Here is a 24,694-nt window from a genome sequence, read left to right as displayed (position 1 = left end):
CAGGAGCGGGATAGTATGGGGTTATCTTCAATGACAACAGCAGTCTTTTGTTTACACATGCAAATGGTGAGTGTGCACTCTGAAATTTGACACATCTCACCAGGGGAACAGCTTCAGGGGTTTGGGGCCGTGGTTGGGGTGGAACACCCCCTCCAATAACTTTTGGTCATGGCAAGACGACTGCCATTGGCCTGGTCGAGGTCAGGCACTTTCCTCAACCATCATGGTAGTAAGCTTTGTCTGTGTTTGTTTTAATGCTAAGTATTTAACTGCAGGTAGGGCCCAGGAGGGATAGGCACAAGTCAATTTAATTTCAAAATAAGTGTGTGCTGGTATATCAGGTCTCGGCCTGACACATGCACTGGATGGATGACATCGTGTGACTCGATTTGCAAGTGTGAACCACGGGGTAGAAGCTGCGAACCAGGCGATGGATCTTGAAACACTGTTCTGTGCTGCAGCTATTTAAAAAGTCGGTTCTCACTTAAGACTCACTTACAAGCAATGGTTTTCTCGCACCCGTGCATATAACAACAAGTCAGGCCAGCGTGCCTGGGATCTTTTGTAGCACCTCAGCTCAGGGCATAATCTGGATCTCACTTAGAGAAAGGTGGACTTTTTAAATTATTAAATGTTAAGCAATTTCATTTAGAAGCACTATAAACAACGTGTATTACTGGAGGTCATCATGAATGAAATGGTTACTACATTAACTGCAGTCATGATTATGTGTGTAACGTCTGGGGGCAGGTTTGAAACATCATGAAACTGCTTGGAAGATTAATGTGGTTGCTTCCTGTGCACTGGTAAAACAGGTGCATGGAACATGCAAAGCAGAAGATTGAATGCTCATACCTTTTTACTCGATTGGTTTACTGGGTTAGTCACAAACCCCAAAAGTCTTTTGGGCGCTATATGAATGGTTATTACTAGTGTATCAACACATATAAACATATAGGCATGTTTTAGTTAGTACCATTACGTCAGGTTCATCGCCTGGCTTGTTACTCCATTTCCATGGGATTCACTCCTGTCCACATAAGGAGTTCCAGGTGAGTCGGATCTTGCTGCTATGGGGTTAGAGATAAACCTCACCCTTTGTAACTGATCTTTGCATTCCGGTTCATGTAGCAAGATGTGGGTCGGGGTTCCGGTTCATATCTGAGATCTGGCTGAAGAGGGTGTGAGGGTGTGTTTCTTCTACCGTGAACCACTGTTTGAATTGGAGCCCAGGTCCTTAGTTCTGACCTCTGCTTTCCCTCGGGCCATCCTCTTCATCTATTTAAGGGTCCCAATGTGCTGAACAGGGTGCCAGGAGTTTGCTGTGGGATTCTTGGTTTGAACTCAGCGTTTCCAATCATCTTGCCTCAGCCTGGTCTAATCTCCCTTCAAATGATGCTCTTATCATTATCAAATCAAGGATTCTAGTCAATGCTGAAATGGGGAAAAATGTGCTCAAGGAACCCTCAAATTGAGTTAAGAAAGAGTGATGGTAGAAAGGGTAGGAGTCATGAGGGAGTGGTACTGTAAGGAACAGAATCAATGACAGGCACCCTGTGGTGTGCCAGGGCAACCATATTAACTATAAAAATACTGCTCTTAAATAAATTGACAAGGAAAATGTGATACACTTGCTTTGCCTTACTTGTGTTGCAAATGCCATTTTAAGGTAGTTCACTGAAGAAACGAATGTGTATGCAGCAAGTATCAACCTATAATACTGGTAAGATTGCTCAGAGACTTAATGTAAACAATGGATAGATCTGCGTATTAGCCATGGCCACTGTTGGAAATCTCAAAATAGCTTAGAAGATTAATGTGCCTACTGTAGAGCATTAAGTGCCACTTCAGATTTACACAACGTATGATAGCGTAAAGTGTTGATGTGGTTGTTGCTAAAGCAGCTCAGGGAGTTTTGCACCCTCTGCAAATATTTGCATACAACCATGAAGGTAACTAAAGGTTTCATAATTCTAAGGTTGGTAAAGTGTGGTCTCGTGGGTGGCATGAACCTTTATTATAAATTGCCATAATACAGTCTGTTTACAAAGTGACGCCATGGTTCTGCCAGTTGAACACCTTCTGCAGAACAAAATTCAGTGACCTGCAGGTCACAACTTTGAAGTTACTCCGAAATGAAGCTGTGTTGCCATTAGCACATAAAAAAGGCTAAGGGTGACACCTCTTACTCACTGCACTTAGAAATGCAACAGGAGAACTATATATAAAAAGAACCTTTCTAATCTGTCGGCCTTCTGATAACGTTGGTTTGTAATGTGTGTCTTTACACAGCTTGTCTTAGCCTCCTGATGGGCTGTTCAGGATGGAGGAGATGTGGGATTCCAGGCGTGCTCTCACTTTGATCTCTTACACATGCAGCCTGCCCAGGAATACATGGGACAATGAGATAGTATTTATTTGTCCATAATGTTGGACTTATGCAACCGGGCCATTCTTGACAGGGAAAAAATGACCCCATCTACCCCTGCAAGCTACTCCTCCAAACAACACATACATAGAATTTATGGGTACTGCTGCATGTGTCCTTGTGTTGCTACTCTCCACTGGGATATAGGTGGGAGGATTTGCTGGACCTGGGCTGAAGCCAGCTAACGAATAGCTGCACAGTCTGCATAAATAAGGCAATGACAGGAATGCTTGAAATAATCTCAGCCACTTGCAGGGCCGCTAACAGACCATCGTTTCTCACCCACTATGCCACTCTAAACAGAAAACTGCCATATGCATATCAGTCTTGCTCCCACTTCAATTGGAACAGTCCAGCACAAACTGCTATGCCTGGTCTCCTTCAGACAGAAAGTAATCATAGACTGGAACTAAGCTAAAGTGATCGTCTGTGGCTGAGATTTATTCAAGAATTCCTTTCATTACCTTGTTGTTTCTTGCGGTAAACTCCCTCGGTGCAATGGGTATGTCTAGCTGTGGGCCTCATGCATCAAGACTAAAGGTATACCTCATTGGTAAGGCCTAAATCAGAGGATGCTCATGTTCCCATTAGGAGATGGTCCTGGCCTGGCAGTTCGACTAGAATGCTATTGAAGCAGGACATGTGTCCACTTGATAATGTTTTTCTTCCTTTGTACATGCACCCCTTTATTGACGGGTTGGGTACTTGGACCGACTCAGCCTACCCATTATTGGTACTGTGTCTCGAAGTTTAAGGCAATTAAAACAAGCATTGGCATAGCCAAATGGTCTCGCTTTTGGGACCTTATAAGTATTTAGATATGCAGCACAATATCCTTGGTGCAACAACATTAACTGTTGCATGGTTAAACACTTATAAGGCCCCAAAGGCGAGACCTATTGGCTATGCCAATGCTTGTTCTAAACTGGTGTGGTGTTCTTTTGTAGTGCTTACTGTACTAGTACTGTATTACTGTGGGTTATGTGCAAATGCTTCACACACTGCCTCTGAGATAAGCCTGACTGCTTGAGCCAAGCTATCAAGGGGGTGAGCAGGGGTTATATTAGGAGTGTAACTCCCTTATCCTGAGTAGGAAGAACGGTCCCTATTTGGACCAAGGTGCAAGCCCTTACCGACTAGAGACCCCCATTTCTAACAGCAGGTTTCCTGGTTTACTGAGAATGGGCTATATAAGGCTGGTGGGTGAGTGCCTGGTTCAGAGCAGGAGCTTTGAAGTGCTTGGCAGACGGTTGCCTGGTTCACTGTCAGTGGGATTTAGAAGGCTGATTGCTGGGTGCCTGGTTCTGTGCAGGAGTCTGGCATCATGGCGGCCTGCAGTGCTTGGTGGCAGGTTTCCTGGTTTACTGTCAGTGGGCTTTAGAAGGCTGGTTGCCTGGTTCTAAGTGAGAGGCTTGCAGTGCTTGGTGGCAGGTTTCCTGGTTTACTGTCAGTAGCTTTAGAAGGCTGGTTGCCTGGTTCTGAATGGGAATTTGGCAGCATGGCGGCCTGCGGTGCTTGGGTGCTGGTTGCCTGGTTTACTACAGGTGGGTTTAAGAAGGATGGTTGATGGATGCCTGGTTCTAAGTGGGAGGCCTGCAGTGCTTGGGTGCCGGTTGCCTGGTTTACTGTAAGTGGGTTTTAGAAGGCTGGTTGCCTTCTAAAGGCAACCAGCCTGAGTAGGAGTTTGGCAACATGGCATCTTGAAGTACTTGGTGGCAGGTTTCCTGGTTTACTGTCAGTAGCTTTAGAAGGCTGGTTGCTGGGTGCCTGGTTTTCAGTGCGAGGCTTGCAGTGCTTGGCGGCAGGTTGCTGGTCGTATACAGGGGTCAGAGGTCACTGCAACAGGATCTGCATACCAGCTTTGTGCGGCACATCCAGTCTCGGATGGCTGTGAGCAGAGTTAGGTTGAAGTTAAGTGCCTGGGAACGTCCTAGGAGCCCAGCTGCACTCAGTAGGGGCGCCAGAGCTGAAGGTGTGGGGCGATGGGGGCTGCCACTTCAGCCACTGACTTCCCCCTAATGCAACCCGCTCAGCCTGAAAAGCCAGGAGCTAAAAGCCGCCAGGCAGAGAAGCAACAGACGCAGCCCTTGCTCAGAGGGCATGAACATACCTGTGGTCTGACAGACATGCAACAGTACAGATGGCAAGAAGAACAAGTTACTTACCTTTGGTAACGATATATCTGTAAGAAACATTAGTTAGTTAGATTCCTCACCTTAGAATATCCCCAGGCTGGATCCGTAAAGATTTTTCGTCAGCAATACCCTTGCGCTTCGCTAGGCGTCGTCTGAAACTCCGCATCCATCGTCGGCGTCGTGATCGCCGGGATGACGTCGTTGGAGTACTTAGACGTCGTCAGAGTATTTAGACGCCGCCCTCGCGCGCTGACGTCAGTTCTTGTACATAGCTTTCAGCGCCAGGAACGCAGAGCCATACAAGAGACCGACACTGGTGCCAAGAATCTAGGGCCCTGAATGGGATGACCTTTACCCTAGATATCGGTTCGCAGAACGGGGAGGATGGGTGGGGCAGTGAGGAATCTAACTAACTAATGTTTCTTACAGATATATCATTACCGAAGGTAAGTAACTTGTTCATCTGAAAGAAACACGTTAGTTAGATTCCTCACCTCAGAATAGATATCCCAGCAATACCAACCCCGGAGGTGGGTCTGCGAACCAAGATCTCACCAGGAAGTCCTGGAGAACGGAACGGCCAAAGAAGCCGTCTCTCCGGACTTGGCTATCCAGGCAATAATGTTTGGCAAACGTGTGCAGGGAGGCCCACGTTGCTGCCTGACAAATGTCCTGCAAGGGGACTCCCCGGCCCAGGGCAGTGGTCGCCGCTGTGGGCCGAGTGGAATGGGCCCTCAGCCCCACAGGAGGTTCCTTTTTAGCTAAGGAATAACAGGTCTTGATACACAAAACGACCCACCGAGAGATGGTTCGCTTGTGCACCGCCCGCCCCTTCTTAGCACCCACGTAGCCAACAAAGAGTTGGTCGTCCACCCGGAACTGTTTGGTGCGGTCCAGATAGAAGGACAGCGCCCATTTTGGGTACAGCCGGTGGAGCCTCTCTTCCTCTTTCGAGGGATGCGGAGACAGAAAGAAGGTGGGCAATGTAACAGACTGACTGATGTGAAAGGCAGTTACCACCTTAGGGAGAAAGGAAGGATGAGTCCTGAGAACAACTTTGTCCGGATGGACAGAAAGGAAAGGAGGCTTAGAAGATAGAGCCTGGATCTCACTCACCCTTCTAGCAGAGGTGATAGCAACAAGGAAAGCAGTCTTAAGAGTCAGAAGACGAAGGGACAATTATGAAGTGGCTCAAAGGGAGCGCACATCAGATAGGTCAATACTAGATTCAAATCCCACTCAGGCATTACGAAAGGGACAGGAGGAAACATGTGAGTAATGCCCTTAAAGAATCGAGAAACAACAGGGGATTTAAAAAGAGAAGGCTGATCAGGAAGCCTTAAGAAAGCAGAAATAGCCGAAAGGTAACCCTTGAGGGTGCCCAGAGCAGAGCCCTGCTGGGCCAGGGAAAGAAGAAAAAGGAGAACCTCAGAAAGAGGGGCGGAAAGGGGATCCACAGCCTTTGCTGCGCACCATGCCACAAATTTGTTCCACCTGCAGGCGTATACCGATTTTGTGGAGGGACGCCTGGCTGCCAGAATAACATTACAGACTTCAGGAGGGAAGTCAAATGGCTTCAACTGCCGCCGCTCAATGTCCAAGCATGGAGGTGGGGGCTGGACAGGTTCGGGTGGAGGCCAGTCCCCAGCTGCTGTGACAGAAGGTCCTCCTGAAGAGGCAGTTGAATCGGGGGATCGATCGATAGACTGAGTAACTCTAGATACCAGTATTTTCGTGCCCAATCCGGAGCCACAAGGATGACTTGGGCCCGGTCACGCCTGATCTTCTTCAGCACTCTGGGTAGAAGTGGTATAGGCGGAAAGGCGTACAACAGACCGCAAGTCCACTCTCCGAGCGAGTGCCGCCTTGGAAATTCCAACGCGCAGAACTGCGGACATTGCGCGTTCTCTTCGGTGGCCGAATAGATCTAACCAAGGCTCTCCCCACTGTCGAAAGAGGCCTTGCGCCACGTCCGAGTTCAGACGCCATTCGTGATCCATCATGCACCGGCAGCTGAGTTCGTCTGCCCTGGCGTTCAGAGAGCCCGCCAGGTGTTGAACCACCAGGGTGATGCCCTGATGTTCCAGAGGCTCAGAGCCTCATGACAAACGGTCCACGACCCTACCCTGCCCTGTTTGTTGGAATACTACATGGCGGTGGTGTTGTCCGTGAACACCTGCACTACACTTCCCCGAATAGAGGGAAGGAATGCCTTCAGTGCAAGCCGGATCGCCCGCAGCTCCAGCAGGTTGATATGGAGCCGGACTCCGCCGGAGACCAGAGGCCTCTGATCTCCGCCTCTCTCATGTGGCCCCCCCATCCCAGGTGGGACGCATCCGTCACTACTGTGTGCTCCATTTGGGGAAGGGAGAGGGATCTGCCACTGACCCAATCGCGGTCCGTGAGCCACCACTGCAACTGCCGTGCAGTGCCCTCTGAGATCAAGACATGGTCGGACAGGTTGCCCCGATGCTGGGCCAGCTGAAACTTCAGGTCCCACTGCAGAGCCCGCATCCGCCACCTGGCGTGATGTACCAGCAGGATGCAGAAGGCCATCAGACCCAGAAGCCGCAGCACCAACCTGACCGAAACCAGGGATAAAGGCTGAGAGATCGGAATCAGAGCCTGAATATCCCGAACCCGCTGTTCCGGAGGATAGACCCGGAACTGCGCCAAGTCCAGAACCGCTCTGATGAAGAGGAGCTTCTGGGAGGGACTCCGGTGCGACTTCGGCACATTGATGGAAAACCCCAGCAAATGCAGGAGGTCGGCTGTAGTCTGGAGGTGGGAGACGACTGCCTGGGGCGAGCCCACCTTCAACAACCAGTCGTCGAGATAGGGGAAGACTGGAACCCCTAATATCTGCACAGGTGAGCTGCAACCACCGCCATCACTTTCGTGAACACCCGAGGGGCACTGGTGAGGCCGAAGGGGAGCACGGTGAACTGAAAGTGCTTGTGGCCTACCGTGAACCGCAGGTAACGCCGGTGGGCCGGCAGGACGGGGATGTGGAAATAGGCGTCCTGCAAGTCCAACCGCTACCATCCAGTCTCCAGGGTCTAGGACAGCCAGAACCTGAGCTAAGGTGAGCATCTTGAACTTCTCCTTCCGGAGGAAGGCGTTGACGCTCCTGAGGTCCAAGATAGGGTGTAGGCCCCCTTTGCCCTTCTTGGGAACCAGAAAGTAGTGGGAATAACAACCCCGACCTACTTCTGGACAAGGAGCGCGCTCGATGGCCCCCTTGGCCAAGAGGGCCGTAACTTCCTCCTGCAGAAGTTGCAAGTGATCCCCCGACATGCGGTGGTACTGCAGTGGAATGGCTGGAGGGGTCGCCTCGAAGGGGAGGGAGTAGTCCCTTCGGACGATTTGCAGCACCCACCTGTCCGATGTGATGGAATGCCAGTGGAGCAAGTGATGGCGAACTCTGCCTCCCACTGGCGTGGAATGGGCCTGAAAGCTCGGACTAGGAGGGCTTTGAGGTGGGTGCTGCTGGGGCAGATGTGGACGGACCGGCTCTTTGTCCCCCTGCTCCGCCTCGGCGGAATCCACGTCCGCGACCGCGTTGAGGCTGGTTCTGCGGCCTGTGGCTAGAAGGACGTGAGGGGGCGCCCCTTCCTTGGCCACGAAAGGGGCGAAAAGCAGAAGTTTGCGGGCACGGGCCGAGAGGCCCAAGGACTTGGCCGTAGCCCTAGAGTCCTTTAAGCGCTCCAGCGCACTATCCGCTTTGTCGCCAAAAAGGCGACAGCCATCGAAGGGCATGTCCATGAGGGTGCTCTGGACATCCCCGGAGAAGTTCGTGGATCTCAGCCAGGCGTGGCGACGAATCGCCACCGTGGTCGCAATTGCCCTGCCTAGTGAGTCCGTTGTGTCCAGTCCACATCGGATTGAATATCACGCCGCATCCCGCCCCTCGGCAAGACCCTGGGCGAGCCGTGTCCGGGCCTCCTCCGGACACTGGGGCAGCACGTACTCCACCGTGTCCCACAAGGAGTGTGTGTAACAGTCCAAAAGGCACGCGGTGTTGATAGACCGCAACCCCAAACTAAGGGAGGAGAACAGTTTCTTCCCAAACTGTTCCAACCTTTTGGATTCCCGATCCGGGGAAGCGGACGGGAAGGAGGTCTGGATTACCAGGCTCTCGGGCGTGGGGTGCAGCGCCAGAAAACTGGGTTCGCCCAGTGCAGGGCGGTGGCGCAGGGCCACGTTCCGGTCCACAGGAGGGACTGTGGAGGGCTTGGACCAGGTGCCCATCAGAACGTCGATCAGTGCTTCATTGAACTGCAGCAGAGGCTCCGAGGAGCTTACTCGGTCAGTGCTTCATTGAACTGCAGCAGAGGCTCCGAGGAGCTTACCGGCGGTTGAAGCATTTCAGTGAGGAGATTAGTCCTCACGGCCACAGCAGGAAGCTCCAGCCCGAGGGCTTCGGCTGCCTTGCGCAGCACCAAAGAATACGTAGCACCCTCCTCCATAGCCACGGAGGGAGGAGAGATGAAGCCAGTGTCAGGGGAGGTATCAAGACCACTGGCATCCCCCAGTTCTTCTGCCCAGTCCGGAGATAACTGGCACTGCTGTGCCAGAGGGTCCTCAGACCCCTCCCAGTCGTCTCCGTCATCCGACTCCTGGTATACAGGTGGAAGGGTTGGAGCCGGGCGGAAGATGAACCTGTCATACATCGGCACCGCTCAGATGTCGGGCCCGGACCGGGACTAAACCAGGGTACGGCGCCGTCCAAAGGCGGCGACGAGGGCGGCACCGGAGGGGTCGGCGCCGGCGGAGGGGTCGTAAGGTCGACGGGCCACGAGGAAGTCTCTGATCTCCGCCGAAGTCGCGTCAGACCCAGGGACCGGAGGGTATGGGGTCGGACGGGACTCCTGCGGCTCTGACGGAGCCACGCGGGTGGTGCCACCCGAACCCTCAGCCGAGTTGCGCGACCGGCGAGGGGAGTCAGAAGAGCGATGTCGCCTTTTTGACTTCTTCTTACTGTGCCTCGACTTACCTGAATGCGAGGACTTCGACCCCGACGAGCGGTGATGGCTGCGGCTCCGCGACCGGTCCCTCGACCTCCTCCTCGAACGGGACCGTGAGCTGCGCGGAGCCGACTGCCGGATCTCGAGCAGCTTGCGGGACCGCTCCCGCCTAGCCTTCGGCGGTGGTGATCCGTGACCGACATCAGTAGGTGACAGGTGTCACAAGGTTTGAATCCAGGCATCCCTACCGACACCAGAGTCGAGGTCGACTGGAAATGGAACCAAAAGAGTTCAAAAAGTTTAGTCAGAAAGTGACTAAAAGGGTATGCTCTTCCCGGATCGGCGCTTACTGGCGCGGAAAAAAGAAGAACTGACGTCAGCCGGCGAGGGCGGCGTCTAAGTACTCAGACGACGTCATCCCGGTGATCACAACGCCGACGATGGACGCTGAGCCGCAGACGACGCGCAAGGGTATTGCTGACGAAAAGCTTTCAGGATCCAGCCTGACGCCTGGGGATATTCTAAGGTGAGGAATCTAACTAACGTGTTTCTTTCAGATTGGCAGCACAGAGAGGCGGCCGCAAGCTGACGACCTTGGAACTGGGAAGCACACGGTATTGTGTGGCCTTCGTGCGTGTTGTTGCTGCTTGCACTTAACGTACGTGCCGCGAACTGAATGTCTCCAGGCGTGGCCTTTTTCCACCTTGCGAAGAGAGAACAAGAAGCCACGGCATATTGGAGAGTGAGCAAGGGGGAGGGATTGAAAAAGTGTCGCGCTCGTGAGGGAAAGAGAAATCAGTGACATAATAGGCGGGGCATGTTCTGTCAGAATTAGAGCGAGGAACCGGTGCTGGTCAGAGAGGGACAGAGATAAAGGCCCGGGAGGGATAAAGAGAGAGATGATTCACAGGCAGTGCATGAGAAAGAAAGAAGGTGTGGGTGCGCCAGGATAAGAGGGGAAGGCAGGGACGGGGGAGAAACAGCAAGTGACAAATATAAGGGAAGTAAGGCGAGAATCAGAGAGAGGGGGCGGTGAGCAGTGCATGTGAGGGGAAGCAGGGCTAGAAAGAGGGGAAGAAGAGAAAGGAGACAACCACCATGGGTTGGCAGTAACATGGGAACCATGGTAACGATATCAAGAGTGGACAGGATCTCACGGAAAGCTGCATTAAAGTCAAAGGAATAAATATTGAGCATAAAGGGAAACACGCCCGCGAGTGGTGCGCCCGCGCCACAGCGAAACATGGGGTGTCAATTATCGCGCCCGCGTCTGGGCACGATAATTGAAACCACATGCCCGGCGGTAAGCGTAACAGACACCAATAGGCCATGGGCGGAGAAATGTGCCCGCCTTTGGCCTATTGCGTGCTGTCTTGGAAAAATACTCGCACGGAAAGTCCAATAACGTGCCAGAATAGGAAAAGCACATGCACGAGCGTGGTGTGCGATTCCAGGCTCCGTTTTCGAACTCGATGCAAAAGGACTCTCGCTGCGTGAGCAGTGCTGCGCACTGCAACGCAGGCGCGAGAGCTAAAAAGGAGACTGCCCTCACGGTGCCAAAGGCAAGGGTTGTTATTTGGTTTTGTTCCATATAATGCCCTGTTCTTCTACCTCACAACAAATACTGTCTCTTTCTTACACTTGAAACAGTTTCTCCCCTGCTTTCTCACTTTACACTATTTTCTTAATTTGATCTTCTTCCTTCTTCCTCTATTTTCTGCCTTTCTTACTAGGTAGAAGAATAAATCTTAGTCCGCAAAAATGATCAATGGGGCACAACACCCGCATAGTATGTGCTGGTTATGATTCTATAAATTGAAATAGTACATATGTATCTTGCTCACCCAGAATCTTAAAGGCAGGAAAATATTTATGGAAAAGCAAACCTAGTGACTTATCATTTCACAGGATAATGGAATTGTACAGGGATTGGGTTTGTTAAACATTCTGCCCTCGACAAAAACAGGCTCATTCAGAGCATCTAGAACCCGTTTCTAGTTTACCCCTGCTGTTTACCTGTCCCAATTGGCATCCTCTGGCATTGCCTCCTCTCTCAGTTGCTCAGTAGAAGAGTTATGTGGCTCATGCTGGCGCTGCAGATAAGGAAATAAATCTCATGGTTAACAGGGACAATCAACTACATTGTCCATCCACACTACTCATCATCATTATTATTCATCACCTCGTACCATATTCTACCTTACAATTCTATGGAGATGTGAGTTAACTAATGCCCCGAGATGCAAGCAAAACCATATTCATTTTATCTCAACTTCAAAGAGAAAAAGTCATAATGTGACAAAGAAAAACATGGTTGAACTGTGTTGCATGTACAACGTTCTTCAAGTGAAAGACATAAAAAGAAATAGAAAGCCATAGCATGAAAAGAGTTCGAAGAAAAACTGGCAAAGCTAACTAGCCGGCATGTAGTTACAAACGGACGTCGTTTCCGTCTGAAGCCTGCTACTGGGTATAACGAGGGAAGACAAGTATGCCATTTAATAGTATGGCATGAATGAACCCAGTGTCTTTGACAGAACTAGAAAAAAAATATCATTTCACAAAGTAATGTGAATAATTGTTCCCCAGATCGGGAGATGTGCACAGACGGCTGCAGGGACATTCAACATAGCTCTGGCACAGCAAGAGGAAGGCCTACAGAGCATACTGGATGATCAGAGGAAAATTAAGATTGGGGGATGGGTATTCAAGTTTTTAATTCACTCCTTTTTGTTCATAAAAACAGACTTTCACTAAATGGTGGTCATTAAACTCACCCTTCAAGGTTTTTAGAGAAACACAACTAAAACTATCAGGGCTAGCCAAGAATAAGTGATGTTCTAGCCCTTTTAGTGAGATACATTGGTGAGGGAAGTTCCCAATGTAGAGATGTGCATGTGTAACCTGCAGGCCATATGTTCAAATTCGGTGTAGTAATCCAAAATCTCATAACATAAGAATGAGCAATGCTTTAAGATTACGGTACAGAATAGAACCCAAAGTATGCTTCTGGATTCTCTATACATAACTGTTGGAGTGGATTCTGTCAATCAATATCACAGTTTTTACCTTAATAAATTGATTTGAGGGCACGGCAAATATAAGCCATAAAGAAGACCTAATTTCTATCTATGGAACTTGAGTAGTCTATATCGAGTTCAACTGGACATCCATGAGTATTGCCTCATTTCTAATAAGAAGCTGCATGCATATGCACCCTAGGAGACATCTTTCTTACTGCCATGAAACAGTAGGTTAAAAAATAAAAGCATTAGATGAATTGAACAACTGTTGACTAAACTGCTGCATCAGAGTACTACAATGAAGACATACGAAATATGACAAATAAGAGGCAATTAGAACAAATACATCTGAATTATTAACACTAATATTCGAAAACTATACCTTCAATGCAACATATCCATATGGTTCGAACTCTTTAAACTCCTCATGGATTTCAGACATCAGCCTCGATGTCTTTTCCCAGAAATGCAGAAGAGTAGTCTATAAAGAAAAAGGTCAAACATGACACATTATAAGTACTTGTCCAAAGTCACCTTTGTTACTTTAGACTCAATCACACCAACATGATGTCAAGGAGCTAATTTAATGAATACACATGTGTGGAGACAGGAAAAAAGGAAATTGTTACTTACCCAGTAAACTTATGTTTGTGGTATCTAGTGCTGTAGATTCACATGCTTAGCATAAGTCCGTCATCTAGTGTTGGGCTTAGAATTGTGCAAGTTGTTTTTCTTTGAATAAAAAGTATTTCTAGTCAGAAGGTATCATGACTCCTCCTCTTGCTTGCAAAGTGCATGGTCCTCGACTCCATTGTTAGATTCTTTTCCACTTGGCGGGTGAGGATGGAGTGTGAAGGATGATGTATCCTAGTGAGATAACCATGGGAAAACAGTGTAATGTTTAATGTAGATGGTCGCAAACAACGCAGGTGTCCGGCGAGGAAGGTGGGAATCTACAGCACTACATGCCACAAACCGATGCTTATTGGGTAAATAAAATATTCCGTCTCATGGCATGTGTGGCTGTAGATGCACATGCTTAGCATTGACTGTGAAGTAGTTTCCATATCCAAAGCCGTGGTTACTAGTGTGGGCTGCATTTGTTTGAAATAATGTGCGTAGAACCGACTGGTCTACATTGGCTTGCTGAAGGGCCATGTCATCTACACAGTACTGTGTTGTAAATGTGTGCGGTGTAGTCCATGTACCATGTCAGCCATGGGTATATTGCCTAAAAAGGCCATAGAGGTTCCCTTTCTGCAAATAGAGTGAACCTTTAGAGGGATATGTAGAGTTCGTTTAGCTTTAGTATATTTGGATGCATTTAACAATTCGATGTGAAATGCTTGCTTTAGAGATGGCCCTTCCTTTATGTGGTGTTGAGAATGCAACAAATTGTTGTTGTGTCTTTCTAAATGATTTGAGTTATGTCAATATAATACATAAGAGCTCTTTTTACATCCAGTTTATGTAAAGCTCTTTCCGCAACAGAATTGGGTTGTGGAAAGAATACTGACAACTCAATTGATTGACTTAAGTGGAACTGTGTGACCACTTTTGGAAACAATTTAGGGTTGGTACATAATACCAATTTTTACCTATGAAGTTGGAAGAATGATTATTCTACAGTCAATGCCGGAAGCTCAATGACAAGTCTGAGTGAAATGACTGCAATGAGAAAAGTAACTTTCAAGGATAGAAACTGGAGAGGGCAGGATCATTTGGGGATCTATTAACCTTATTAATACAACATTGAGGTTCCAAGCTGGTTTTTGAAGTTTGTCCCCTGTTTTGGGGATAAGTGGCGACCACCGCCAAGTGTATTCCTTTGGGAGTGACGGTTTGCAAAAAACAAAACGGTAACAGACAATGTCTTGAGGCTTTTCTACTCTGGGGTTAATATCCTTTGAATGTCAATAGTAAACAAATTATTTCCACTCTGCTGCATTGCAGGTTCTAGTAGTGGGATTTCATGCTTCTTAAAGAATATTCATACACTGTTGAGGTAGATTTGAGTATCTGAATTCTAAAACCTCAGGAGCCAGATTGCAAGATTAAGAGATCTGGGGTTTGGATGTCTTTATTCTCCCCGATTTTGGGTTAGAAGTCCTGCCAGTTGGGAAGTGCCTGGTGTGGAACTATTGAAAATTCTAGTAGTCTGGTGAACCACGGTTGTCTGGCCCATGTGCGAGCCACTAAACATCAGCCGAAGTTTGCGCATCACAAACGGAAACGGTGGGAGAGGTGGAAAGCAAATATCTCTGACCAACTCTTCCATAGTGCATTGCCCTTGGACTGTGGGTGTGGGAACCTGGAGGATTAGTTTCGCATTTGGTGTTTTCTGTTGTGGCAAATTTGTCTGTCTGGGTGACCTAATTGTTGGAAAAATGGGTGGAGGACTTGTGGCTTGAGCTCCAACTCATGGACTTGTTGTTGCCTCCTGCTGAGGAGATCCGCAAAGCCATTGTCCACCCCTGGTATGTACTCCGCTAAGAGGTAAATGTTGTGTCGAAGAGCATACCTCCAGATGGTCTGGGCTAGATGAGATAGCTGAGGTGACCTGGACCGCTCCGTTTTTTGCAGATAGTACATGGTAGTCATATTGCCTGTTTTGATGAGAACCACTTTGCCAGTGAGGTGGGCACGGAATGCTTTCAGCGCTAAATGGACAGCTAGCAACTCTAGGTGACTGATATGGAGATGAATCTGACTGGGTGCCCAGTGGCCCTGTACAGTCAATTCCTATGAGTGTGCTCCACAACCAGGGAGTGATGCGTCCATTGTTATGGTTATCTGCGGAACTGGGTCTAGAAAAGGCCGTTCCTTTAGACGATTGTTGGAATGTCACCACTGTAGAGAGCAATGTTCCCTCTAATTTTTTTCCTCTGTGTTCGGCAGTGTAGGGTCTCTATGCGCTACAGCCATGGCTATGTGCGGCAGGAACAAGACCGCGCGTGTGTGTGCAGTGCCAAATATCACTCCAAACCTTTGCTTAAAAAACTGAAAAGACGGTGCATTTCCACACATTTTAGTCAGTTATTTGGAGTGAGAAGGATAGCGGAAGGATAAAAAGGGAAGAAAGGTTTGCATTCATATAGCACCTGTTACCCCTGATGGGTGTTGAACTGCTTTTCTGGTGAGTAGCACGCTACTCCAGAACCCATAAAGTATTAGTGTTGAAAATTAGTATAGTGAAATATGAAGTAATTTGAGTGGTGGATATGTTATTCAGTTATTGGGATAGAGAATGGTAGGTGGCGGATAGAAGAGGGTAAGCGGTCTGTATTTATATAGCGCTTGCTACCCCTGATGGGTTTTTGAAGCGCTTTTTTTGGCGAGTAGTACGCTACTCTGGAACCCATGAAGGATTAGTGGTTAATTAGTATAGTGGAATATGAAATTTGAGAAGTGAACATGTTAGTCTGTTATTTTGATTGAAAAGGATAGTGGAGGGACAGAAGAGTGAACGATTTAGATATTTTGTTGGGGGGAGTTCGTAGCAGTAGGAAGAGGCTTTTGGATGAATAAAAAGGAGTTCTGGAGGGGAAGAGTCAGAGGGAAGACTTTAGAAAGGTTTGTTTTGGGGAATCGGTATAGTAAAAGAGGTGTCATGATGCAAGGAAGGGTAGAGAAGGAGAGAGTCTAGAAACTAATATTTTGGGGATCATAGTAGTGGCATGGGTTAAGGATAAATGAGAGAGGGGATGTAGAGGATATATTGATAGATGTATAGGGTGAGAAATAGTGTAGTGCATTGGAAAGAGTAGCAGAAAGAAGTTTGAGATGAGTCAGAAAGTTGGGCTAGAAGATATATTGAGAGAAGGAAGAGTACTAGAGGAATAATAACAAACAATGGGGACTGTTCATGAAGGGTGGGGAGAGAGGAGAATACGGGAAAGGAGAAAGAGAGGAATAATAGAAGAGAGAGAGGAAGGGATCATAGAAAGGGATAAAGGATCATGTGGATAGAATGGAACCAATAATGAAAGAATACATGAGGACACGATAAATGAGACATGAAAATTGAAACGTGAAAATGAAGAATAAGAACATTTAGTAGGGTGGAGAGAATGAAAAATTTCCTAGCTATCGTAACGGAAAGTTTCAATTCTATTAAGGACTCGGAGGCGAGGATTATGCCTTCTTTCTTCACTTTATTTTCACACAGCAGCACAGAAAGAACAACAAAGACTACGTTTCCCATGAACCATAGGGAAAAAAAGGTAGTCATCAACATGGTTCACAACCAATCAAAGAAACGAAAAACGTCCAATCAGAGCGTCTCCAGATCCATATAGTCCTTTGTTAGTGTCCAGATCTCCTCTTTCGGAGCGCGAAGGCAGCCCAGTACTCAACTTCAGGAGTCCTGTTTGTGGGTATCAGAACCTGCAACAAACAAAGCAGTATTACCAAGGGGAAAACACAACCCTAGGTATCAATTCAGAAAAGGAAACGGAATGGGTAATTAGAACATATCGTCAAGCACTACTTCCTTCCACAAACATGAAGGAAACCAATTTTACTTACTTTGGTTCGGGGAGGGATCTCCAAAGAGAACACAGGGCGGGATAATCCTCGCCTCCGAGTCCTTAATAGAATTGAAACTTTCCGTTACGATAGCTAGGAAATTTTTCATTCTATGTCAGGACTGGAGGCGAGGATTATGCTTGTTTAAAGCTTGCCCACAACCAGTTGAGCCATATTGAGAATTGGCTTGAAGTAAAACCGTTTAAAGGTGGAATCCGAGGACCAGTCCGCCGCATTGAGGATATCCTCCAAGCGGGCACCCAGACCAAACGCCTTCGAAGCCATAGCTCCTCTTGCGGAGTGCGCCCCAAAATGTCTGAGGCTAATGCCAGCCTCCTGCATCACCCAACGCACCCATCTCGCGATGGTGGGAGAAGAAACAGCCTTAAAGGGTTTCCGGAGCGCAATGAGAAGTTGACGCTCCCCCGGAGGACGATAGTCTTCCGTCATCTCCTCGTAGGCCTTGAGGCAAGACCACACAGAGCTTCGGGGAATCCGCGAAGGCCGGGTAAGAGACAACTCTTGTATGGCACTTTGTCCGGCGAGAAAGGGTAAATGTCACCCCATCCGGAGTGAACATCCGACCCGAGATATCTAGAGCGCGCACATCCGACACTCTACGGCAGGAGATCAAGCAGAGAAGCATTGCAAGCTTTGCTGACAACTCCTTACGGGATAAAAACCTATTGGGTTGCCAAGACAGGAAGAGGTTCAAGACCTGATTAACGTCCCAAAGAGCCGAATACCGCGGTTCCGGGGGTAGGGAAAGCCGGATGCCCCGTAGGAGCCTGCAAACCAAAGGGTGTTCACCCACCGCCGAACCTCCAACCGGGACGTGACCCGAGGAAATGGTCGATCTGAAAGTATTAATAGACCTGTATGCGAAGCCATTAGACGCCAAGTGCGCCAAAAAATTCACAACGTGGACCACATCCACGACCACGGGATCGAAATCCCGTCGCAAACACCAACAGGACCATCTGCCCCACGCAGATTTGTATCTTTTAACGGTACTATCCGCCCAGGCTTTGGAGATGAGCTCCTCAGCTGATCGCGAAAGGCCTGGGGCTTGCCATCTACCCCGGAAATCCTCCACGCCATGAGCCACAACGAGTTCGTTGACACTAGAGGGTGAGGAGTGCCGTACGGATCCTTGAGGAGATCCGGAATCCGGGGGAGTAGGATTGGAAAATCCCACGAAAGTTCCAGCAGAACTGGAAACCACACTTGAGATCTCCACAGAGGGGTAATGAGAACCAAGTCTGCTTGCTGCCTGCGGACTTGAGCCGTTGTCCGGGTAATCATCGCAAAAGGAGGGAACGCATAGCCGCGATCCATGCTCCAGTCCTGGAGAAACGCATCCGTGGCCGCTGCCCGAGGGTCGGGCCTCCAGCTGAAAAACCTCGGAAGCTGATGGTCCAGGCGAGATGCAAATAGATCCACCGTGAACGGACCCCAAATCTCGTTGAGGGAGGCAAAAACCGAATGATCCAGCTTCCAGAGGCTGGAGTCTCGGAAGTGCCGTGATTGATAATCGGCCTCCACGTTGTCTCGGCCCGGTAGGTACTCCGCTGTGACCGACACCTGACTGTCCAGGCAATACTGCCAGAAGCTCGCCGCTAGATCCGAGAGAGCTTTCGATTTGGTGCCTCCAAGATGGTTGATATAACGGACAGCTGACACGTTGTCCATTTTCAAAAGCACGCAAGATTGTACGGAGTCTCTGGTCCAACATTTCACGGCAAACGAGCCGGCCAGAAGCTCGAGACAATTTATATGTAATTTCTGTTCGTCGGGAGACCACAAGCCTCCCGTGGAAAGATCCCCGCAGCGAGCGCCCCAACCAAGCCTGCTGGCGTCCGATTCGATGACCAAATCCGGAACGGAACCGAAGATTGCTCTGCCGTTCCATGCCTCCATGTGTGTCAGCCACCATTGGATTTCGATCCGAGCTTCGTCGGATAGGCGGATCTTGTGGGAGTACGAATACCCCTTCCGCAGAAAGTACGCCTTGAGGTGTTGTAGGGCCCTGTAGTGGAGTGGACCCGGAAAAATCGCCTGGATAGAGGCAGACAGAAGTCCTACGACCCGGGCCAGCTGGCGGAGAGATACGAGCTGTTGAGCCAGAACGCGCCGCAACTCGTGGCGGATCTTCGAAAGTTTCCTGGACGGCAGGCTTAGAGTGGAGGCCCTGGAGTCGATGACGAACCCCAAAAAGGTAACGGACTGAGCTGGCTGGAGAAGAGACTTCTTGCCATTGATCACAAAACCGAGGTCCTGAAGCAAGGACACCGTCATCTGTAGCTGGTCGGTCAAAAGATTGGGACAGGAAGCCATCAAGAGAAGGTCGTCTAAATAGACAATCAACCTGACCCCAAGAACTCTCAGGAACTCCACTACCGGTTTGAGCACCTTTGTGAAGCACCAAGGTGCGGAAGACAGCCCGAAAGTAAGGGATGTGAACTCGTAAATCCGGTGACGCCACTCGAATTGGAGGAAACGGCGGTGAGGCCGAAATATGGGGATCACCAGATAAGCGTCCTTTAGGTCCAAACGAACCATCCAGTCGTGAGGACGAAGAACATCCCACAGGAGGTGAATACCCTCCATTTTGAAATGGCAGTAAACCAACCACCCGTTGAACTCGCTGAGGTTTATGACCGGACGCTTGCCTCCGTCGGACTTGTCCACTAAAAAGAGATTGCTGAGGAAACCCCTCGGGTGGTGTGTCGCGGATGATATAGCGCCCTTGCGAAGCAAGGAAGCCACCTCCTCGTCCACCAGGAGTGCATCGTGAACAGAAAACTGAATGGGACGCGGAGGAACCCGTTGCACAGGGTTTCCAAAATATTCTATGTGAAATCCTCTGATCGTCTGAAGAACCCAAGCATCGCGGGTGAGAGATGACCATGCCCCGTAACAGCCTGCCAGGCGCCCCCCTATTTCTTGTGGGGAAAAAGGGATAACACACACCGGAGTTTGCGTTCGACGTTCCTCCCCTGTGACCTCTGCCTTTGCCACGGCATCCTCTTGTGGGGTAGAAGTTTCCAAATTTCGACTGGTCTTGGTACTGGCCGGAGCCTCTCTGGTTGATTTGGTGATTTTGGCGACCGGTCGAGCGGCCCCTTCCTCGACCAGCCCCTCGAAAAACACGAGGGAACACTTTTTTAATAATGGATTGCGCCCTGTCCAATGACGTAAAGGTGTTCACGAACTTGCCCAGCTCCTTAATGAAGGGCTCTCCAAAGAGACCCCCTTGGGCGACTGCCCCTGCTTCAGAATCCGCCAAGTCGCCAAGTTTTGGGTCAATCTTAATCAGAAGGGACCTCCGCCGCTCTGTGGAGAGGGCACAGTTGGCGTTGCCTAGGAAGACAACCACTCGCTGAGCCCAGCCCGATAGCGTTTCGGGTGAAATCATTGACCCCGAAGCCTTTGCTTCCTCCGCCATATCCAAGATTTTCGTGGCGGGTCCCAGTGCGTCCAATAGCTTATCTTGGCACGCCCTCCAAGACCTATCAATGCCCTTTTTGGGGTCTCGAATAAATTTCTGCAGGAACGTTAACATTCGCGGATCGATATCCGGGGTCAGGGCGACTTTTCCCTCCAGAGAAGGGCGAGGACACTCCGCTCTGAGACAGTTGCGGGCCTCTTTTTCGAGCGGGCGCCGGATGTGTTCTGCGACGTACGTCGCTACCTTGTCGGCTGGGACCCAGTCAGAAGAGCGCGGGTGGACGATATCATTAGGGTCCAACATGTCGGAAGGTGTAGGGGGCGGTTGCAAGTCAGCAGGCACCGAAGGGACCTGCGAGGGTCGGGCTGGAAGCCAAGGCCTGGATGGGCTGGCGTCAGGGTCCCCTGAAGGACCTGGAAGTGCAGGGGAGGGGGTGAGAGTTAGCTCGCCAGTACCCCCCAAAGGATGGCTATCCATAAAGGCCTGTTTGAGGCGCTCAAAAGCGTCCACGTCTACCCCCGGGGCACAGGGGCGCTTAGGAGGAGGAGGGCCCGGGAGTTCCTGGGCATTAGAAGATAAGGTTGATTTACGCTCAAGACGCAAAAACGCCTGTTCAATTTTTTGCGTCAGCCTGTCCTCCAAAGGAGAAATGGCCTGGTCCACTGCCCTGTAAATAGAGGTATCCACAGCTTCATAAAAAGCATCGCCCCATGGCATGTCTGCCAGGGGGTCCTCCTCTTCTTCCTGATAATCACCGTAAAAATCCATTACGGGTGAGGAAGGGCAAAGGAACGTTTGCGCTGCACTCGCAAACAATTAAACCAGAAACTGGGTGTCAGTTTGAAGTATTTATGCGTGGTAAAACCACAAATTCCTTGCAGGGTGACTAGCCCTGGGGGGACAAAAGAGGCTGGCAGAAAACCCCAATATAAATCAATGCAGAATGAACTGGGCTGGAGAAAGTCCCCAAAGCAAGCCTAATGGCAGGTACAAGACCTCTGATGAGGCGTCTGCACTAACGTGCTAAATACCAGACTCGAATCCCCTTCTGCTGAAACTAACGGGAAACGAGCGTCAAATATGCAAATCAGGCCCGCGAGCGTAATAACAGGCTCGCGGGACCGGTACAGACCGATAACTCGGCGTATGTCTCAGCCCAGTGCTCCAGTGGCAACCGAACGCGCGCGCGTCTCTGGAAACTGCTGAAAAACCAGAGACGCGTCGCGCTCAGTTACCGCCTCTCGCGCCCTCAGGCGGCGGGAGGACCGGAAGGCGCGCCAGCCAACACTGCGTAGGAGCGAGAGACGACTCTCGGTCCCGCGGATCTAACGAAATACGAATTGCCAGGGAAAACCCCACCTACCTAATAAAAACGGGGGAAAAAGCAATTCTAAGGGGAAAAAAATCGCACGTAACGCGAAATAAAGGCACCACAGCAAAGCGTCACCATCTGACAAAACAGTGCCACAAATGCAATTAACATGATCAATGCGTCATAACATAGCAGAATACATCAGAACAATAGCACAATATAGTCATAAAAGACATTCCAAAGCCCCCCAAACAGTATAAAACCCTGAGGGGACTTAACTGGCTGCGCAGCAGCGAAGAAAGAGGGGATCTGGACACTAACAAAGGACTATATGGATCTGGAGACGCTCTGATTGGACGTTTTTCGTTTCTTTGATTGGTTGTGAACCATGTTGATGACTACCTTTTTTCCCTATGGTTCATGGGAAACGTAGTCTTTGTTGTTCTTTCTGTGCTGCTGTGTGAAAATAAAGTGAAGAAAGAAGGCATACTCCTCGCCTCCAGTCCTGACATAGAATTTATGAATCGGAGGAGAACTGGATTAAGGACATTTTGGAATAATGAAAAATCTGGAACGCAGAGAAATTATAGGGCAGACAGAAATAATGGAATAGCAAAGAACTTTAAGCTTGCAAATCCAAAAACATGAAAATAGCACATTCCAATATCTGCTGCCTTAGCAACTGTCCTCTATGGCAGAACCAGATCATAAAGAGTTGCAAAAACATTACCATAAGAGTTACACTTACTTCGACTTCGGAAAAGGAACGGGTGGTAGTTGCTCTGATTTTTAACAGAAGGAAAAGGAATAACCTTTACAAAATAATCGGTTTCGAATTTCAGGTTTAAAAATGACAGAGATTTCCTCACCGATTTATCAAAGCTATAAAAGTGGAAGATATAAAAATGGAAGACGCAGAATCTTTTTTATCAGATTTTGTAAAAGGTGCTCCTCATGCTTACATCCATGCACAGTTTATTTTTTTCCGTGACACTGTATTACAAACCAGTCACTCTGTAAGATTTCTGAGCAAAGAGATGGTCACGTGCTGCTAACCCAGACCTGTAAACACCGATCTGTCTTTGAAAATAATACCTCCTTCCCAGGAAAATAAACCAGGACCTGTTGTTTGAATCGCAAACCAGACATGCGTGCCCAGATAGTAAGTGTAATATGGACTCCCTGTTGTACTGGAGGCGCGGGTGTCCACTGGCACACACCAGGCACCGATATCACAGGGGCAGGTTACCTGTTCATTTTTACAACTCTGGCTTGAGCAGTGATGATAAAGACGGAAGGTTTCCACTTAAGATGCCGCCAGACTGAATGAGGCCATGCTGCAAGCCTCACCTGTGGCCAGTTACTAATTAACCTGCCCACGCAGCACAGGTAACTGCGCTTCGTTCTAAGTGATGAATGTTGGAAACCCTGCCCTCTTCTCATGGGCTTTGTTCTTTTGACTTTTCCACTCAGTTGTGTTTATAAAGCGCTTCCTACACCATAGGAGGTCACTAGGTGCTTTCTGTGGACGAGTGTCCTGTCACTCTGTTTCCTTTGGAACTGCGCGCTAAAATTGAACTACTTAGGTACTCCCTTAGCCCAAGTGTAACTCCTCTCCCCAAAAACAGTGAGCCCCAGAAGAAAAGCAGAGTCTCAAACACGGCGTGTGTTAAAGAACACACTGTGTTTGAGACACTGTTTTACTTTTCTTAACAGTGCACAGCTGCTGGGCTGATTGTGGGCCTTTGAGTTAGTATTCATGTTAATTCAATTGCAGCTCGTGTGCGCTGCAGTTCACAAGAATACTATCTCAAAGTGTCACATTAAAACACGCAACTGTGCACAATTAAGAAAAGAAAAGCACGTCGGGCAGATTTACAAGCCCTGTATGCCACTTTTGCGCCGCCGTTGCGTCACTTCTGTGATGCAGCAGCAGCGTAAAGCCAGCGCCATGCTGCGGGGTATTTACAACGTGAGGCATCTGGGAGATGCGTCACGTTGTAAAGCCCTGCGCCAGAAGTAGGTGTTCCTGCGCAGGGGAGGGGGCATTCCGTCTCAGGAATGCCTCCTAAAAGTGGCTGAGTGAAATCTACAAGATTTCACTCAGTCACTTTTGAGCCAATGCTGCGTCAAAACCCTGCGCCTGCTTGAAGCAGGCGTAAGGATTGATGCAGCATTTCAAAGATAGGGCAGCCCGGAGCCTTGCTGGAGCTGCGTCGAGCTTGCGACGCAGCTCCAGCAATGCGCTGTCTTTACGGCACAGATACGTCACAGCGGAGCCGTGATGCACAATAACTGGCGCATCCCTGCTGATATGCAGGGATGCGCCAGTTATTGTAAATCTGCCACTAAGAGTTTAGCTTTATTTTTTGCTCTCAATCTCATTTTACATTTGGGTTTTAGCTTTAAAAGATGACAATTTAGATTTCCTTATGAGTCTTAGTATTCCGAGAACAGCGAGCTATACAGGCTCTGTCAGGGCTGTAAAATAAATGATATTTTCAAGTATCCAGGGGTATTTAAATGACAGAGCACGGCCCGCCGCCATACGCCTGATGAGAGCAGCCAGTGAACAGAGTGTTTGAGACGATGTTTTCATTTTCTTAACAGTGCACAGCTGTGGGGGTTATTGTGGTCCTTTGAGTTAGTATTCGTGTTAATTGCAGCACCCGTGGGCGCGGCAATTAACATGAATACTAACTCACAGGGTCACAATCAGCCCCGTAGCTGTGCACTGTTAAGAAAATGAAAAGCAGAGTCTCAAACACAGCGTGTGCTTTAGCACACGTCCTGTTTGAGACACTGTTTTTTTCTTTTGTTAACAGTGCACAACTGCGGGGCTGATTGTGAC

At 49.1% G+C, this 24,694-nt stretch overlaps 1 protein-coding gene across 3 annotated transcripts in view; it reads right to left on the bottom strand.

Moving 5' to 3' along the window:
- The window catches only part of ICA1L (islet cell autoantigen 1 like), a 388,686-nt gene that overhangs the window by 207,069 nt on the left and 156,923 nt on the right, over positions 1–24,694 (bottom strand). For all 3 annotated transcript variants that reach the window (XM_085648962.1, XM_085648961.1, XM_085648963.1), the window contains exons 7-8: positions 12,936–13,034; positions 11,547–11,623 (exon numbers count right to left, since the gene is read on the bottom strand). In XM_085648962.1, the coding sequence (XP_085505088.1) occupies positions 11,547–11,623; positions 12,936–13,034 (176 nt within the window). The remainder of the gene's footprint in view (positions 1–11,546; positions 11,624–12,935; positions 13,035–24,694) is intronic.

The sequence above is a fragment of the Triturus cristatus genome, chromosome 3_2 (assembly GCF_964204655.1).
Source record: "Triturus cristatus chromosome 3_2, aTriCri1.1, whole genome shotgun sequence".
Classification (NCBI taxonomy): Eukaryota; Metazoa; Chordata; class Amphibia; order Caudata; family Salamandridae; genus Triturus; species Triturus cristatus.
This window is presented reverse-complemented; position numbering and strand designations above follow the sequence as displayed.